The 17830-nt window shown below is 44.0% G+C and overlaps 1 protein-coding gene across 3 annotated transcripts in view; it reads left to right on the forward strand.

Annotated features, from left to right (window-relative positions):
- Nucleotides 1-4198: 4198 nt before the first annotated feature.
- The window catches only part of PBX1 (PBX homeobox 1), a 218961-nt gene continuing 205329 nt past the window's right edge, over nucleotides 4199-17830 (forward strand). The window contains exons 1-2 of one of the 3 annotated variants that reach the window (XM_081866051.1): nucleotides 4199-4459; nucleotides 8224-8297. In XM_081866051.1, coding sequence (XP_081722177.1) covers nucleotides 4269-4459; nucleotides 8224-8297 — 265 coding nt within the window. In that variant the 5' untranslated portion in view covers nucleotides 4199-4268. The remainder of the gene's footprint in view (nucleotides 4460-8223; nucleotides 8298-17830) is intronic. The other 2 variants (XM_081866050.1, XM_081866052.1) reach the window with 2 other exon arrangements.

A 17830-nucleotide genomic window follows, 5' to 3' on the forward strand; every position in this document is an offset into this window, starting at 1 on the left:
AGGAGTAGCCAAAAGGAAGTCCTTCAGATGCTGCTGGGACTATAACTTCCATCATTCCTGACCCTTGGCTGTACCACCTGGGGCTGAAGGGCATTTTAATTCAGCAACAACTGAAGGATAACACATTGGCTATCCCAGAAGTAAAGGTAAAGGTAAAGGGACCCCTGACCATTAGGTCCAGTTGTGACTCTGGGGTTGCGGCGCTCATCTCGCTTTATTGGCCGAAGGAGCCGGCGTACAGCTTCCTGGTCATGTGGCCAGCGTGACTAAGCTGCTTCTGGCGAACCAGAGCAGAGCACAGAAACACCATTTACCTTCCCCGCCAGAGTGGTACCTATTTATCTACTTGCACTTTGACATGCTTTCGAACTGCTAGGTTGGCAGGAGCAGTACCGAGCAACGGGAGCTCACCCCAGTTGCAGGGATTCGAACTGCCGACCTTCTGATCGGCAAGCCCTAGGCTCTGTGGTTTAACCCACAGTTCCACCCAGAAGTAGTAGATGGCAAAGCATCACTCAGCTCGTTCTTATATTTGTCTGTTACAAAGCAAGTTCCCACCGTGCTGAGCGATACTTCCTGCCAAGTGAACATGCATTGGACGGCAGCTATAAACGTTCCTCTATAAAATAGCAAACTCTTATTATAATGGCTAATATTAAGAGAAAATAAAACAATGCTAGTATTGAATCAATCATGCTTAAAATGCTGAAAGCAAGTTTTTTTTAAAAAAAAAATTGGCAGCAGTGGGGAAAGTTGCAGGTGTGCTAAGCTCGCATTCTTATTTATCCATATTTATCCATTTATTTATTAAACATTATTATCCCTATATTCATAATTATCCATATATTATCCATTATTATCCATATAAGATTATTATCCATATATTATCCATATATTATTATCCATTTATTTATTAAACAATGCATCTTAGAACCAGTGGCAGCGCTTCATGCTCCGGCACCAGGGTTGCAGAGAGCAGGCGGGGGCATGGCTGGCGTGCATCCCAGGGGCATGGCGCGCCACCCACAGGGGCGTGGCAGGCATCCTGGGTGCGTGGGTGCACCACCTGGGGGCGTGGCGCCCAGCGTGGGTGGGGAGCCAGCAGAGATGGCACCCCACTGGGGTCGCGCTGCCGGGGGTGGTGTGCTCCCCCCGTACTCCTCTTCCTCTGCCACTGCCTAGAACTGGAGCACCTATTTTCTACTGCCACCCAGAAACTCTGCCCTGAGGAAAAGTACTGCATGCCATCTCTTTTCCAGCTTTTTAAATACTGCACAGTATTGTTGTATACCCCTCTACAACAGCAAAATCTCTTGCTGAATTCAGAGAGAGCCAGTGTGGTGTAGTGGTTAAGAGCGGTAGTCTCGTAATCTGGGGAACCGGGTTTGCTTCCCCGCTCCTCCACCTGCAGCTACTGGGTGACCTTGGGCCAGTCACACTTCTCTGAAGTCTCTCAGCCCCACTCACTGCACAGAGTGTTTGTTGTGGGGGAGGAAGGGAAAGGAGAGTGTTAGCCGCTTTGAGACTCCTTCGGGTAGTGATAAAGCGGGACATCAAATCCAAACTCTTCTTCTCTTCTTCAGTGAAATTTACTGTCACGTAAATGGACGCAGGATTGTAGCCACAGATGACATGGCAGGACCAGGTCCTAATCTTGCGCAATCACTTGGGAATGAACCCAATTAGTATGTGCAGCACAATCCCCTGAATTTTTCCACAAAGTATGTTCCACTGAGTTTAGCAGGCCTTATTTCCAACTACGAATGCACAATATCACCGTCTAATTATTATTTTGAATAATTAACAATAGTTGTTATAGTTATAGCTTTTTTAAGATAAACAACAACACCGGCAGGCGGTAAGGGTGTTCTGCTCATTCCCCTCTCTTGCCAGATGCATATATTTTAGTACTTTAGTCTTTACTTACTTAAGTCCTTTAACAAAACTTATATACCGCTGGACCGAAACAAAAACAAAAAAAAAACCCCAAGCAGTTTCACAAGCAGTAGTCGAATGATAATTCAGAATACTTCGAAACAAGCAGTTTTAAAACACTAAAAAAGCAGCAAAATTCAGGAGTGAAGAAGTAACAAGGGATCGGTTTGCCCAAAGATGCTCATAGCAGATGGCCTGGCACCTGCCCGGAGTCCGTGGGCAGGGATGGAGATGGAGAAGAACCTGGCAGATTTCTACCACCCTCTCCGTGCCACGTCCAGCCACCTGAAGGTGAGTAGGTGAGCAGGAAGGTGTGGGTAAGGCAGCCCCGTGATGGGCTGCACTGATGGCAGCCAAGAGACCACCAGCAGCAGCTTTTTCTTTTGGTGATCACTCGCAGCCGAGTAAGATTGTCTTCCATGAACACGGTTTTAACAGTGAGTCTGTAAGTGACTGTGGAGGCCAATTCTGGATCCACACGTCCTTCCACAGTGGGGACATTGGTTTCCTGGTGGGAGTTGATCATGGTGAGGGTTTGCCAAGCATGCCTTCCTCTTAGCACATTTCTCCCTTTCGTTCTGAGTTCGAGCATCTTCAAAGCCCATGACACCTTTGGTAAAGGCTGTTCTCCAATTGGAGCGCTCGCAGGCCAGTGTTTCCCAGCTGTCGGTGTTTATACTACTTTTCTTTAGATTTGCCTTGAGTCTTTCCATTTTTAAGTTGGGAATAGAGTGGTTGCTTTGGAAGATGATAATCAGGCAAACGAACAACATGACCAATCGAACGAAGTTGATGTTGAAGAATCATTGCTTTGATACTGGTGATCTTTGCTACACCTGTCTTCCCTGGTGATGTTTCAAATTTTCTGGAGACACCGTTGATGGAATCTTTGGAAGAGTTGGAGATGGCGTTTATAAGTGGTCCATGTTTCACAAGCATATAGTACAGTGGTACCTTGGGTTAAATACTTAATTTGTTCCAGAGGTCTGTACTTAACCTGAAACTGTTCTTAATCCACAATTTTAGCTAATGGGGCCTCCTACTACCACTGCACGATTTCTGTTCTAATCTTGAAGCAAAGTTCTTAACCCAAGGTAATATTTCTGGGTTAGCGGAGTCTGTAACCTGAAGCGTATGTAACCTGAAGCATCTGTAACCTGAGGTACCACTGTACTGTATTTCACGCCTACTCTGATATTGACCCTTACTTTTGCAGCCTTTCATCATCTTTCGAGGAGCTGGAGGTGGCGTTTAGGAGTGGTCCGTATTTCACAAGCATACAGTAAAGTTGGTAGCAGTGGCGTAGCGTGGGGGGTGTAGGGGGGGCCGGCCGCACTGGGCGCAACATCTGGGGGTTAGGGTTAGGGGGCGCAAATCCACGGGTTAGGGGGCGCAAATCCACGGGTTAGGGGGCGCAAATTACTTGCCTTGCCCCGGGTGCTGACAACCCACGCTAAGCCACTGGTTGGTAGTACAACAGCTTTGCAAACAATAATTTTGGTTTCTCTACGAATGTCCCGGTCCTCAAACACTCTGCACTTTAATAGCAGCAGCAGCAGCAGCAGCTCTGCCCCTGTCCAGGGAAGCCCCACGCGGCAGCCCGGACCAGCCCGGGCGGTCTCCTTGGCCCCGCCCACGCCCCCTCCCTCCGGCGGCGCCTTCCCCCGCTTGCCTCTTTCAGGGCCGGCGCCTCCCGCGCGCGCGCGCGCGGGGCCCACCTCTGAGTGACAGGCAAGCGGGTGGGCGGGGCCCGCGACGCCGAAGCGAGCGGTGGGAGGCGCCGCCGCTTTCGTCCGCCGGCCAATGAGGGCTCAGCGGGCGGGCCTTCCCCCCCTGTGGCTCCTCCCCCTCCCGGCTCCCTCCCTCCCTCCTTCCCTCGCTCGCCTGGCGGCGCCTTCCCCGTGTCAGTTGGCGGAGTCCGGAGCCGGAGCCTGAAACAAAAGCGGGAGGCGGCGGCGGCGGCGTTGGCGGCGGGGCTCCTGCGAGTTCGCCCGGCTGAGGCGCGCGAGCGGCGGCGGCGTCGTCGTCCGAGAGAGAGAGAGAGGAGCGTCCGTGAGGGAAACTTTCTCGGCGCTTCCTTCCTCCTCACGCGGAGGCTCCGTCGGCGAGGGAGCCGGACCGGCCTCCGGCTCCAGGGCGCCCGGGAGGAGGGCTCGCCTCAGCCGCCGCCGCTGCTGCTGCTTCCGGAAGGCGGCTCCGCGGGCACCGCCGCCGGAGAACCGCGCTCTTTCTTTCTTTCCCCCGGTTGCTGGGGGGTCCCCTTCTCCGAGAAGGGGGCGAAGGCGGGCGGGCGGGCAGGGGCCGCCGGCCGCGCCTCTCGGGAGCGGGGCGCGATGGATGACCAGCCCCGTCTGATGCACTCGCACGCCGGCGTGGGCATGGCCGGCCACCCGGGCCTGTCCCAGCACATGCAGGACGGGGCCGGGGGCGCCGAAGGCGAGGGGGGCCGCAAGCAAGACATCGGGGACATTTTGCAGCAGATCATGACCATCACCGACCAGAGTTTGGACGAGGCGCAGGCCAGGTGAGCCCCCTCTCGTCGCCCCCATTATCATTATCATCATCATCATCATCATTATTATTATTATTATTATTATTGCACTACATTTCTTTCCGCGGCAGGATCCTGGTCCTCTCAAAGCCTGACTCGCAGCCGAGATCTCTCTCTCTCATTGCAGCAAACAAAAAAGTATAGCTCTCCAGGAAAAACAACATCCCATTATCATTATGATCGTCATTATTATTATTATTATTATCGCACCACATTTCTTTCCGCGGCAGGATCCTGGTCCTCTAAAAAGCCTGACTCTCAGCCGAGCTCTCTCTCTCAGTGCAGCAAACAAAAAGTATAGCTCTCCAGGAAAAACAACATCCCATTATCATTATGATCATCGTTATTATTATTATTATTATCACACCACATTTCTTTCCGCGGCAGGATCCTGGTCCTCTAAAAAGCCTGACTCGCAGCCGAGCTCTCTCTCTCAGTGCAGCAAACAAAAAAGTATAGCTCTCCAGGAAAAACAACATCCCGACTGGGTGTCTTCTGTGGCGCAACATGCCAGAATGGAATATTTAAGTGTACAGTATATAGGTGTGATTTCTAGTGGCGTGCGGGTAGGTGCAAATGTTTAGAGAGAGAAGGCTGCTGCTCTTCTGATCTTTCTCTCTCTTTTTTTGCCAAGTTAGGTAGGGCTGAATTGGCTCCTTTGGTCGCCTTGTGCAGCTGCACCTTCCAATCGTGTGTTTTGTGACACCTCAAGAGCTGAAAGGCTGGAGAAGCCACTTTCTTTGGCCAAAAGACCGAAATCTTGTCCTCCTTTTAGCTGAGCTTTGGGATATTTAGGGTCTTAAATGCTCGGCTCCTCCATTCCTGTCTGCTGAGTGGGGCACTGAATGGAGCATATCGGTGAACGTCACACCAAAAATTATCTGGAAGACCTTTTAAACTTTTTAATCCTTAGTTTTATAGATCCGTTTTGAAGGGATTTGGTGACCTGAACTCTGTTTTTGAATTAGGGAAAAGGAGCAGCCATAAAAGGCCTTGTTTGCTGTACTGCAAACTTGGTTACTCCAAGTTCATTGCCACTACCGTTCTTTAACCGCAATCTAAGGAAGTTAAACTCACTTAATTCCATTTAAATGGGAAGGCTTATTCATAGACGATGCTTCTAGGATTGTGGCCCTTGTGTACAAAAAGGGCACATTTTCCTGTCCTCTTATATTGGTGAATGTTGTGCTGCAACTGGAGTCTTGTGGCCGTTGTTTGTGTGTAAAGACACAAACAGGTTTTTTGTTGCTAAAATAATGAGTTGAACATATTAGCTGAGCACAGAGGCTCGTAGAGTCTAGCCACTAAATGCCGCTTCACATATAAACATACAGATTTCATTCACAGATCGTGCTTTCCATGTTGGAAATGGCATGAAATCTATGTATGTGTGTGACAATTGCACATGAGTATTTATCATTAATCACACATATTGGAACATTTGGCAATCTACACTTATATTTTATGTTACTCATAGCAAGTATGTTTCAATTCTTGATTTTATCACAGAAGCCAACACGCCGTTTTGTGCCTCACACAGCTGAATTTTGGGGCAGGGCGTAGTATTTTAAAATAATAATAATTATTGTGGTTACACAAATTTTGAAATATATAATATTTTTAATTTCAATGATTAAATGGTCTCATTGGTCAATATTGTGTGCACATTTGAAATTGTAAATACAATGATTCTTAAAAAGAAACATGCCAGATAAATAGACTGGAACGCTGCACAACACTCTTAACATAAATCTACAAAATCATTATTGAAGTTGGAAATGAATACATGGATTTACAGAAGAGAAGAATGGACAAGAAGGAAAAATAGCAAAACAAAAGAAGAAAAAGTTGCCCAGTGACCACTAGAATTTTATTACCTGAAGAAAAGCTTCTAGCACTTCACCTGCATTTTGTATCTTGTACTTACCACCGAGATTTTCATTCTCAACTGGAGTAGGCAGCGTCTGTGTGTCCCTCAAAAGCTACACACATTACTAAATAGCTTTGCAGCTGCTATCTTGGTACTTAATCCAAAAGGCCTTAAAAAACAAAAAAACACCTAGAATGAAAAATGCCAGTTGTATAAAACGCTTTTTGTAAAACACTTGGCCTTGATGAGGAATAGCGTCTGTTGAACGATGCCTCCCAGTATTGCCATTAGACAAAGGGGAAAGAAGCTGCTTCTGAAAGTTTAAGTTTATGTTTGGTGAAATGTTTTTTGTGTGTAAAGATCTATATACTGCACTAATTAAATTGGAAATCAATACAAATGTAAGGATTCTTTTTATAGCCAGTTACTCTTTACACACTCCTTTAGCCGCTCTGCTAGCAGGTCCCTTTAGTAATGCAGCTGTAGAAAGCAGTTTGTGCATTTCAGTTTTTCCTATGATTTTTAATCCTATATCTATAAGGAACTGTAGAGATGTTGCGGTGATGGCAAGGCTGTGAAAATGTGGCTGTGATCTTTTCAATGTCCTTTTACCCATTTTTGTGCTTGGTCAAAAAATATTTTGGAGGCAGAAAGAAGGTTTTGTGCACCAGATGCTCATACAGAGGGAGCCCAACTGTGAGAAGAAGAGAGGCAGGAACCTTAGGCAGTGATATGGGGTGTCATTTAAGGGGCAGGCCCCTTAAAATGACAGGAGCTGTCCAAAGTCTTCACAAGCCTTGTGAAGGAGACTTTCCTAGTGAGTTGTGTCCCATATTAATCAGTGGAAGGAGGGGGCTTCCTTAGATTTTTCTGCCTGAGGCATCAAAACACTCACATACTTATGTAAGCTTCATTCAAAAACCCATTTTGCAACAGATGCTGGATGAAATTAGTCCTTTTGTACATGACAACAAATCTTTACAAAGTGATTGCTTCTAATATTTAAGAAATTCTATTTCTTAGACATAAAAAATCTGAGCACCTGCTAGGACATGAAACTAATCAGCCTTATAAACAACAACTTGCTGGACCTCCAAGAAAAGAGGAGACTCAGAAAGATCCATTTGCATTCTGACCACTTGTGTAAATGCTAAATTAGCAAGGTTTTTTTTGTCATTCTGATTCATGTATCGGAGTGTTTATGAGATTTCTTTTGGGAAGCCGACTGATTCTAACACCTTCAAATAAGCAAGTAGAGCATAAAGGTAATAAGAGCATGGAAGTAATTATTTTCCCTCCCTCCCCATTGCATGTGTGCTTTCTCCTGGCAGTGCATTACTGCATTTCTGTGCTCTTTTCAACTCAGTGGCTAAAATTTCTGTACATCGGCTTTCCGTGATGAAGGACCTTGTTTATACTGTGGCATCTGCACAATGAATTGAACCACATGGGTGAATAAAATAACAACGTTCCCTACACTGCCACGAGATGGTGGTTCAGAAGGTGATTAATAAATTGAGTGTAATAATAATAACAATAATATCTGAAAAAGATCTTCATTGGACTTATGAATGGCTTATACATACTCCTATCAATGACCTACTCATAGCTTGGCCAGTAAACATGGTTTATGAAAGCTACTGAAATACTGCTATCAGACAGTTCCCTAAGCGGGTGGTATTTGTATTGCCATATGCGTTGGACAATCACCAAACTGGTGTCCCGTCAATATAAAACTGTAAGCTGTTTTTCACCCTTGCATAATTTTCAGTGATGACTTAACCTTCAATATTTCTGCCTAAAACATCTTTTTTTTTGAGGCCTCTGTGGCACACTCTAAATATAAACTATTTTGATCTTGTTGCAGAAAACATGCTTTAAACTGCCACAGAATGAAGCCAGCACTTTTTAATGTTTTGTGTGAAATCAAAGAAAAAACAGGTAAGGAGAAACGCATCGTCTTGCACCTTTTTCCTCTTTTGCTGCCTTTCACATTTCATGTATTTCTAAAACAACAAAAACAAAAGAAAACTTGTTTTGGTTTAAATATTTTATTTAAAGGGGAAAGCAGCTATTTTATTCTTTGGAGAATGCATTCTCCTATCATATAAATGTCTAAACAGCACAATGAAGTCATTTGTGTGCCTACAATTCAGGGAATATTTTTTCCTGGGCATTATATGCCTCATTACTTTTTTAAATATTACATTAGTTGAAAACAACCCATAACTGGATTAATTCAGCTGCAATACTTAATTTTTTTTTTTTTAAGGGAATATTTGTCTTAAGATTTTAAGAGCTACTGTCAAATACATGGCTCCTAATGTGAAAAACACACGGAAAAGCCTTCATTTAGCATACATTGAGTCCAGGTAATGCACACATAGACACTCAAAGAGGGCAGTGTGGGTGTGTACACACACACATCTATAGATATGAGATTGTTGGCTGTTTAAGGATCTTGTTACTTTTATATCAAACAGTGGTTTTTTTGGTTACAAAGGTGCTAATGGCATGAGGTTGTTGATTTGGTCTGTGTTTCCCACTTCGCAGGCCTCCTGCCGTGCACTAATACACTTATAAAATGTCTCAGGGGGGCATTTAAATTTTAAAAGCAACAATTAAAAATAGCTGTCATCAATCAAGGGTGATCTTAAACAGCAGATGCTCAGAGAAGAGTGTTCAGTGACATGCAACACTTATTTATTTCAATTTTTGAATGGTCTTCGGAAGGGGAAATCCTGGCTTACACCTTAGCCCACAGGAAAAGGTAGCTGGGAAGGCCACTGCTGAGTTTCAGCTCTTGAGTCGGGCTGATGTGCGTTGCAAACTATCTACTACTCCACACGCCTCCCCCCCACCCCACGCTTTTTTCCTAACAAGGATGTAACAGTCAGTAATTCAGATCTCAATCATATAAGTAAGGGGTATGACATGAATGAAAGTGACAACAAATATGATTGCAAACTCACTTGATATACATTGAAAAGTGATGCATAAAAGGGAAAGCAGCTTTCAGAAAATGTCTATGTGCCTTTAAACTATGGGTGACTATGTTTCATCGTGTGAACAGCTGAGTGAAATGGGATTATTTGACTCCAGCAATCTATATAAGATGACTAAGGAGGTCCTTTGTTAAATCTTGTTTGTGCAGCTTGTAACCTAGACAAAGCACCTAGCATTGGCATTCAAGCCTCTAAAGCCCTTAAGGCTGCGAAGCCGAATGCTGACCTTCTTTAGAAGCCATTCATTATGTGGCTCTTATAATATAATGTAAAGGGGTCTCTGAGGTCTTTCTATAATGCGATGTATTGCTGCTTGAATATATAAGTTTAATAGCAAGAACATCTGAATCTTCTAATCTTTTTCTGTTACTCTATGTGTGTTTTCTCTCTCTCTTAAAAAAAATTAATACTTTACATTGTCGTCTGTTTTCATATTCTCTTATTTGGGATTTTTTGTCTCTTGTGTGGCAATCTTCTTAATTGATTTCTCCCCTGATCTGAAATTGAAGTGCTTATGAAGTGGTAGCAGATGGTTAGTGAAAACTGAACCTCTTTAGAACCCCTCTTCCCAGTCTAATATTTGGAGAGGCTGGGATTTGGAGGAAGGTGAGAAAATCCGACTTTCACTACCAGTGGGCTAATTCTGGTTGTATTACTGGCACAACCAGTGAGCAGCAGCTTGTTCAGCACAGAGGGCCACATTAGAAATATTGTCAGCTGGAGGGGTGCAACTAATTTGCATACTATTTGCATGTCATTGTTATAATCTCTGTACCATTTGAACCTTGCATAATCAGCACCTGCAGTTGAAATATCTCTTAGACTTATTCTTGCTAAGACATTTTTGCACGTACAAATGGGGAACATTTGAATGGATCATTGCCAAATAGGGAGATGCCTGGAGTCTTTGGAATCGTAAATTTTGTGTTGAATTTCTCTCTCTGTTTGTACCTGATACTTTTGCATTTTTGCCATTACGTTTTCAAAAATCATCTCTGCATACACGGGAACAGGAAGGGGGTGGGGTGGGGGGAGATCCTATAATTCTCAGTTTTAGAATAATGCTGGCTGTTCAGAAGTGTTTGGGGAGATAGGGACGGACTGCATGTTGATTGTAGATTGTAAATTGTCCACCTGACCTGCCACTCCGATGCACTGTGCGCGAGGTTGCATACAAAAAACAAGTCATATGTAGGTTTTTCTTTTTCTTAATGCTTATTGTTGTGCTGTTAGAAGTGTTTGTGTGTTTTAACCAGGCTTACTTCTGCTGGGTATACCTAGACAACCATGCATTCACACACCTATATCCATAGCATTGAGAATCGAGGTGTGAGTGGTTGCGGTTGTTCTCTTTAGCACTTTCAGCATAAGGCAATGCAGCCCAAGGGGTGGGGGTTGTCGGTTCTGGCCTCAGGAATATTCCAGGCTGACATTTGCTTGCTGGATACATTCTATGCCATTGCTTAATTCAAAGTAAACCTTCTCCTGGATTGTTTGACAGGCATCTGGGCACTTTTTATTATTTTAACAATATTTAGCTTATTGAAATTATTTTCTGTGTGAAAGGCTAGTTCCCTCCTTGTGCATTCATAATGCCAGTGCCCCATGGCAAAATCTCTGGTTACGGGTTTACTATACGTTTTGTAATTTAAAACCAAACTGTCATGCTAAATAAGTAGATGCAATTATTTGGGGGGAAGAAATTCCATAAGCTGCCGGTCAGAAAGGAAAGAAGCAGTACAGAGTAATACAACTGATTCTTCCATCTTCTTCCAACAAAGATTGAAAGGGGAAATGTACTGATAGATCAAAATCTCGCTCTGCTGAAATCATTTGCAGCTTCTATTTGGTGTCTCTGTGTTTTTTGTTCATCTCTTTTCACTCCTGGTGTTCCAGCGTTCTGAAATGGGCATTCACTTTTCTACTACTTGATTTAAGTGACTCCAGAGTCTGCTGGAGACTTTACCACCATCCCTCGCAACAGTGCGGCTAATATTTCACAGTGTTAACATTGCCAGAACAAACCTAAAGTGTCTATAAACTTGTTGTAAAAAGAGGTCATCTTTACCGGCCAATGAGATCCCCCTTGTCTGCTGATGTTTCAATTTATTTTAAAGGAAAGGATTTATGGATGCTTTTTATGTAAGCTTGAAGTAGAATACGTTGAGCTGTATGAAATCTGAGCATGTTTATTTAAAAAGATAGAAGGCAAGATTTAATTTTGAAGTAAGGAGAGGGAAACAAATTTTGTTTACATGTTTCTCTGGATTGAATATGTGCTTTTTTGGCAGGAAGTGAGTACTGTTGCGTAATGAAGAATTGAATTGTGAGGCCAGCTTATAGTGATTAATTGACTATTTAATATTTTATTTGCAAAATGTGACAGATTTCAGATTTATTGTAATTTTAACTTGGGGGTTGTTTTGTAGAGCATAGTGAGTGTGAAGTTTAAAAGTCAACTATCTGTATAATCAGAATTTCTGAGAAGGAATGAGAGCTGGTGTCCTTTAATTGCATAGTAGGTGTTAAAAAGACTTCAGTCTGTCAGTTAGCATAGGTTTCTTTCTTTGGTGTAGAAGGGCAACACAGGGTCATTACCCAGTTTTGATGCCTCATTCATTCCTTCTTGAGAACTGTCTTTATTATTTAATTTTGCTTTCCAAGATCAGTTTTGGGATATAATGATCTTCCCTAGTGTTTTTTAAAGGAAAAATCTGTTAAACTTTCCAAAAGGAAAACGGAATTGTTGCACTACAAGACTATATTAATAAAATGGAAACAAATGTACAGTTTTTAAACATGAGGATCTGAATTCAGATTTAGAATTTGAGGAAACCTGAAGATAATCTTGAGTTTTGAAATCCTGATTATGTGTATTTAATTTCATTTAATTGCTTACCCCATCCATGTTTAAGTGGTTAAAATGTGTACACTTTATTCATGTTTTCAGCATTAAGATACTATTTTTTCCTATACAGTAAAACATACTAAAAATATTTATAGGCAGCATTGACCAGTTCTTTAACTGTTAAGATAATAGTTTATTGCTCTCTTACGCTCATCACCAATATACTGGTTCACACTACAAATATCTTCTGCTCTCATTCTGTACAATTATATCTGCTGCAAAGTTAACAGATATTTTGAGGAGGAGCAGGTTCTTCCTTTCATTTTCTTTCTTTCTGTATCCCACCTCAATACTACATTCCCTATTTTCTTTATAAATTCTTAGGTTGGATTTCACTTCCGACACCTTTGTTGTTGTTTCTGCCTGTCACTTAAAATACATAGTGATTTTGAATTTTTTTTTGGTTGCAGATTTAGCTATATACAGAAATCAAATGCTTCCTGGCTGCACTCTTTTTTCCTCTTGTGTCCAACCTTTGTCTTGTGTCCAACCTTCTTGAGCTTTGCCGTTGACCTTTGTGTTGATGTTCTCTTTAAAATGATATGATGATCTAGCTAAAATTAAGCATCTAAGTCTCATTAAACTTTCATGGGAGCCATGGAACTAATTCTGTTAACAGCAGAAGCTTACACTGTGGTAGCCCAAGAAAGAAATGAAGATTTATTTGTGCCGGGAGCTGTACAAATGCATAGAAGGGAGAACCTTGCTTTTTATGCAGCTGGTGTTTTGAACTGTACCTCTAACTTTTTTTTTGCCTGGTGCCAGAAGATATGTAATGAATGTGCCTGGGGAGCCTCTTTGGAGAGAGCATTCCACAAGTGGGGAGCCACTGCGGAAAAGGCCTATTTTCATGTTGCCACCCTCTGGACCTCTCGTGGAGGAGGCATACAAAGATGTGCCTCAGATGATGATTGCAGGCTCCAGATTGGTTCAAATGGGGAGAGTTGGTCCTTGAGGTATTGCAGTCCTGAGCTGTTTAAGGCTTTATAGGTAAAACCAGCACTTTGAATGGGGCCTGGAAACTAACTGGCAGCCAGGATCCACGTAATATGCTCAAACCATCTTTCCCCAGTGAGCAACCTAGCTGTCGAATTTTGCACAGGCAATGGCAGTGCCTTCCACAGCACATGAAGGCAACTTGCTAGCTTGGTGGGTGCAGGACACGCTTTGTAGCATAGGTTGCTCTGACAGTTCCCTTCCCCTCAGTGTCTGCTGTCTGAGGCAGCCTCCTTACTCAGCCTAATGGTAGAGCCAGTCATGTTGCCAGGTGGAACATGATTAAATTAGTTGGGACTTGGCATTTTTAATGAATTGAAAGAGCCATCTCAGGCAGCAAATACCAGATTCCCTGTCTCCATATCTGTGTGCAGCCGTTAGGTGCAGAAAATGTCCGGTACTGAAATTAACACAAAAACAGGGCTAAAGGGAGGGGAGAAGTCAAATAGAGCTCATATACTTTGTTTTTGATGTGCATTCATTGATGTGTATGGTGATATGACTGACACACACCGCCAAATTTGTAGTGTGCAGGTGTAGCTTCAAAATATTCAGTTTGAATTTCGAAGGGGCTTACGGCGACAACTGCTTCAACTTTTACCCACACCCACATTGCCACACCACAAAGTAGAACTGAAAGTATGTTAGTAAGTGTGGACCAATGTCCACAATGTGCATTGTCTGATTTTCAACACTGATATATCAGCAGTTAAAACATCACAATATTATGATATATTGCCATTGGAAATTGGGTGTTCGGATGAGGGAAGGAGCAGCCACAGAGATCACACGGGTGGGGGCATGGAGATTGAGCATGTGGGTGGGCGAAGGAGTGTGGAAATCAGGTTGGGGGGGGCCACACAGGGGCCCACTCCTCTCCTCCTTTGCGCCTCTTCCCGGAGACCCCTTGTGTTGGGAAGGCGAAGTCCTTCCACTCCTCCCTAGACAGAAAAAGGGAGAAGGAAGAAGCAGCCCAACCACAATTCTTGCTTGGGGTGGAGAGTTGGAAAGTGGAGGAGTGATCCGCTGAAGCAGCCCCCTCTGCTTGGGAAGGGCGGCTGGCTGAGGGTGAGCCACAGTGAATTGGCCGGAGAGGGAAGTCATGGAGCAGGGCATCACAGTTACGGGGAGGCGCTGAGGCTGGGGTGCAGTTGTGGGGTTTGAGACATGTGCTTGTGGGGAAAGGGGTGTACAATTGCTTCACAAACCCAAGCCAAGATGTCCTACATCCCTAATCCCATCCCTCCTGGTTGGTTGTGTGCAAAAGTGCTAAGATGCCTGCAGGGGTGTTTGGGACTGGGTGTCCATGTGCTCTCCCTCCCTCCATTGTGGAGGGTGCTTAGGGTAAGTAAACCTAATTGTTTCATTTGGAACTGAACTCTTGCAAGGGCTAAGCAGGCAGGCTTCCTGCCTCTAGGGTGTCCCAGGGAAGATACTGAACCCGCTCTGCACCCTTCTTCCTTGTTCGGATGCGTTTGTTCTGCTTGTGCCATTGATTCTGAAATGACGACGAGAACAGTTTGGGAAGGAAAGAGAGACTCTATTCTAAAAATAATAATAAAAGAAACCGGGACTTTATCTAGTCCTGATGTTAAGTAAACTTGAAAGGAACAACGCTGGTTAAGGAATTCTTACCTTGGCTAACCCTCACGGCCTCCCACTTCTTTGTATCTCAAAGGAATTGAATCAATGAGATCCGACTGCTTGTCTGAATAGCAGCCACCTCAGTGTGATAAGAGCTTTCCATTTGAACAGTAGCCCCCCACCCCTCACCGCTTTAGGCTTCGCTGGTTTAATACTTCAGGGGGTATTGGTGAATGAGGGAGAGTTTGGCATGTGTGACAATGTTTCTCAAGAGTGGCCACTTTCAGATGGGCCTCAGGGCTATATCCCACCCACCCTGCCTCCGCTTCCTGGCTTGCCAGCCCAACCCACCTACCAAGCTAGAGCCTTTTAGTTAGACCAGGTTCAGAAGGAAAGGAAGCCACCCTCTTCTAAGGGAAAAGGGCCTAAAAAGAGATAATATGTTAGCATTTCCTGTCTTTATTACAGGGAATAGAAAGGAGAGGGATAAGAAAGGAAAGCTGTTATAGGAAGAAGTAGTCAATGTAAAAGGACCAGGGAGGAATGATGCATTTTTCTTAGGGTTGTGTCTGTGTTCAATCGGAGTGTGAAAAAACTGGTGAAGAAATCCATAGTTCTTACATCATTTGGTTAAAAACACTTTGAGATGGTTAAAACACTTTGAGAGGCATGCAGGAAGAAAGCTTTTTTTTTTTTTAATAGCCTTCACGTAGGGCCTCTGGGCTAAACAATTTCTGAATAAAATGAGGAGGGTGATTCATAATACAGGGAACTCTCCATTTGTGCAGGGGTTGCGTTTTGACACAGCATATGCATCGACGGGGTGAGCATTAGCCCGTCCCCTTCCAGGGCCGAAAACTGTGTGCATTGGTGATCATGTTTGTGCTGAACACACACAAAAGTTAGTATCCCCATAGCAAATGCCATCTTAAGGAAAGTTCAGCTATGGAACTCCTTGCTACAAGGAAAATGTTGTGGTTCATAATTTAGCAGTTTCAGAAAGTGTATTATGTATCAGTAGAAATTGCTGCCAATAATAAAAATTACCAGCAGAGACTGTGCCAAAATTTGTCTGCATCTCTAGCATTTTATGACTTGATTTGGCCTCCTTAATTTTCAGCCATCTCAAATGAGCTCTTTTAGTAAAAGGTTTGGTAGTCCCTGCTCTGTGGTATTTTCTTTTTTCTTTCAGTAAAATGGTAGAGTTGGAAGGGATCCCAAGGGTCATCTAGCCCAACCCCCTACAACGCAGGAATCTCAACTAAAGCATCGATGACAGATGGCTATCCAACCTCTGCTTAAAACTGTCCAGGGACAGAGACTCCCCCACCTCTCTTGGGAGTCTGTTCCACTAGAGGCATAGCGTGGTGTGTGCTGTAGGGGCTGTGTCTCCAGACGCAGATTTTTGAGGGTGCATGAAATAGGTGTGCCAATGCAGGCAGCCCGGCCCTCCTCCCTGGCATTAGAGGAATCAACACCCAAAGAGAAGAGTGCTGGGCCACTCCAGCCGTGTGAGTGATGAGGACTGGAGTTCCATGACCAGTTCCTTCGGCCATGCACTGCCATCCCAGTGTGCATGACCCCCCCCCCGTTGTGTGCATACACCCCCCCCCGTGCCTTCCCTTCCACACTGGGCACTGGAATTCCCATTCTGCTGCTGCACACCACTTTCAAACAGCTCTTGCCATCCTAAAGTTCTTCCTGATCTTTAGTCGGAATCTCCTTTCTTGTAACTTGAAGCCAGGAGAAAACAAACTTGCTCCCTCTTCAATGTGACAGACGTTTAAATAACTTGCGGGGAGGGTGCTTTTCATTGGTGAGGTTGGAGGCAGGTTCATGGAGCTTTTCAAAAATCTTTTCAGGATTGCATTAAGAGTTGACTTTTCTTGCCTGCCCAATGAACATGTGTGGATTTTGTGCAAGGGAGAGGGGTTTCCTGTTAGCCAGTTTGGAAAATAAAAATATATATCTCACCCTTTTTAGTCTTGCATGTCAGGGTTTTGTTACGTGCATTTCCATGTGTAACATGTAGTTCCACTCCTGATCTAGCTTCTGTTAGACTAGTGTCTAGATAGCCTGACACTGCTTTCCACAAACTGGCATAGCTTTAGTTATAGACATTCCGGCTGGGAGTTGGCAGCCTTTGTGTCTGGCTTGCCAGAGCTCCTGCTTTCTGCCATTAGATCTATGTTGCCCTGCAACCTTTGCCTATGGATTGCACCCATCTGTGCTTGGGGTCCAGACAGCCCCCCCCCCCACAACTTCAACAGATGATTATTTTTAGGAAGGGAGGAGGATTTAGAGAGTCAACCAGAGCCAGGGCCAAATTGCACCAGCACCTTGAATTAATTATGATTTTAACTGACTTCACAAATTAATAAATTATCAACAAATAAACTCCAAAAATGCCCATCAGGGGAAAAATGCCTCCATTGTCTCACTGCTTCCATGGCTCCTAATTCCTCTCCCCACCCATTACTGGTCTCACAACTGAAAGCTTTAATTTATTCAGCATACAATCTCTTTACTCCACTGCTTTCTGTAATTTATACCTTATACTGCCTGCTGTCTCGAATTATTTAACTCCGTAAGGCATTTAGTGAGAGACTGGGTACAAAATCGCTATGCAGAATAAGGCTTGGTTAGACAGTCTGCCTTTCACATTATTAGCTGGATTTTAAAATATGGCCCTAATCAGATACTCCCAAAGGAACAGACGACAAGAAGAATTACACACCAAGGGCCAGTTCGCACAGTTATTTGCTTCTCCACGCGAATAGCCTGTTCCCAGTCACGTGTGTGCAGAGGACCTCATGGAGAAACAGAAGCATAAACTTTGCTTTACATGGTTATAAGGCAGATCAGTTTCTGTGACTATGGCAGTTGCAAAGAATGCTGCTGTGATCATGGAAATTGTTGCAGGACACAAATAGTTTAGTTCACACTTATGTTTCTTCATATAATCATGGGCATGTTTATGT

The sequence above is a fragment of the Podarcis erhardii genome (assembly GCF_964252035.2).
Source record: "Podarcis erhardii genome assembly, chromosome: 6".
Lineage (NCBI taxonomy): Eukaryota > Metazoa > Chordata > Lepidosauria > Squamata > Lacertidae > Podarcis > Podarcis erhardii.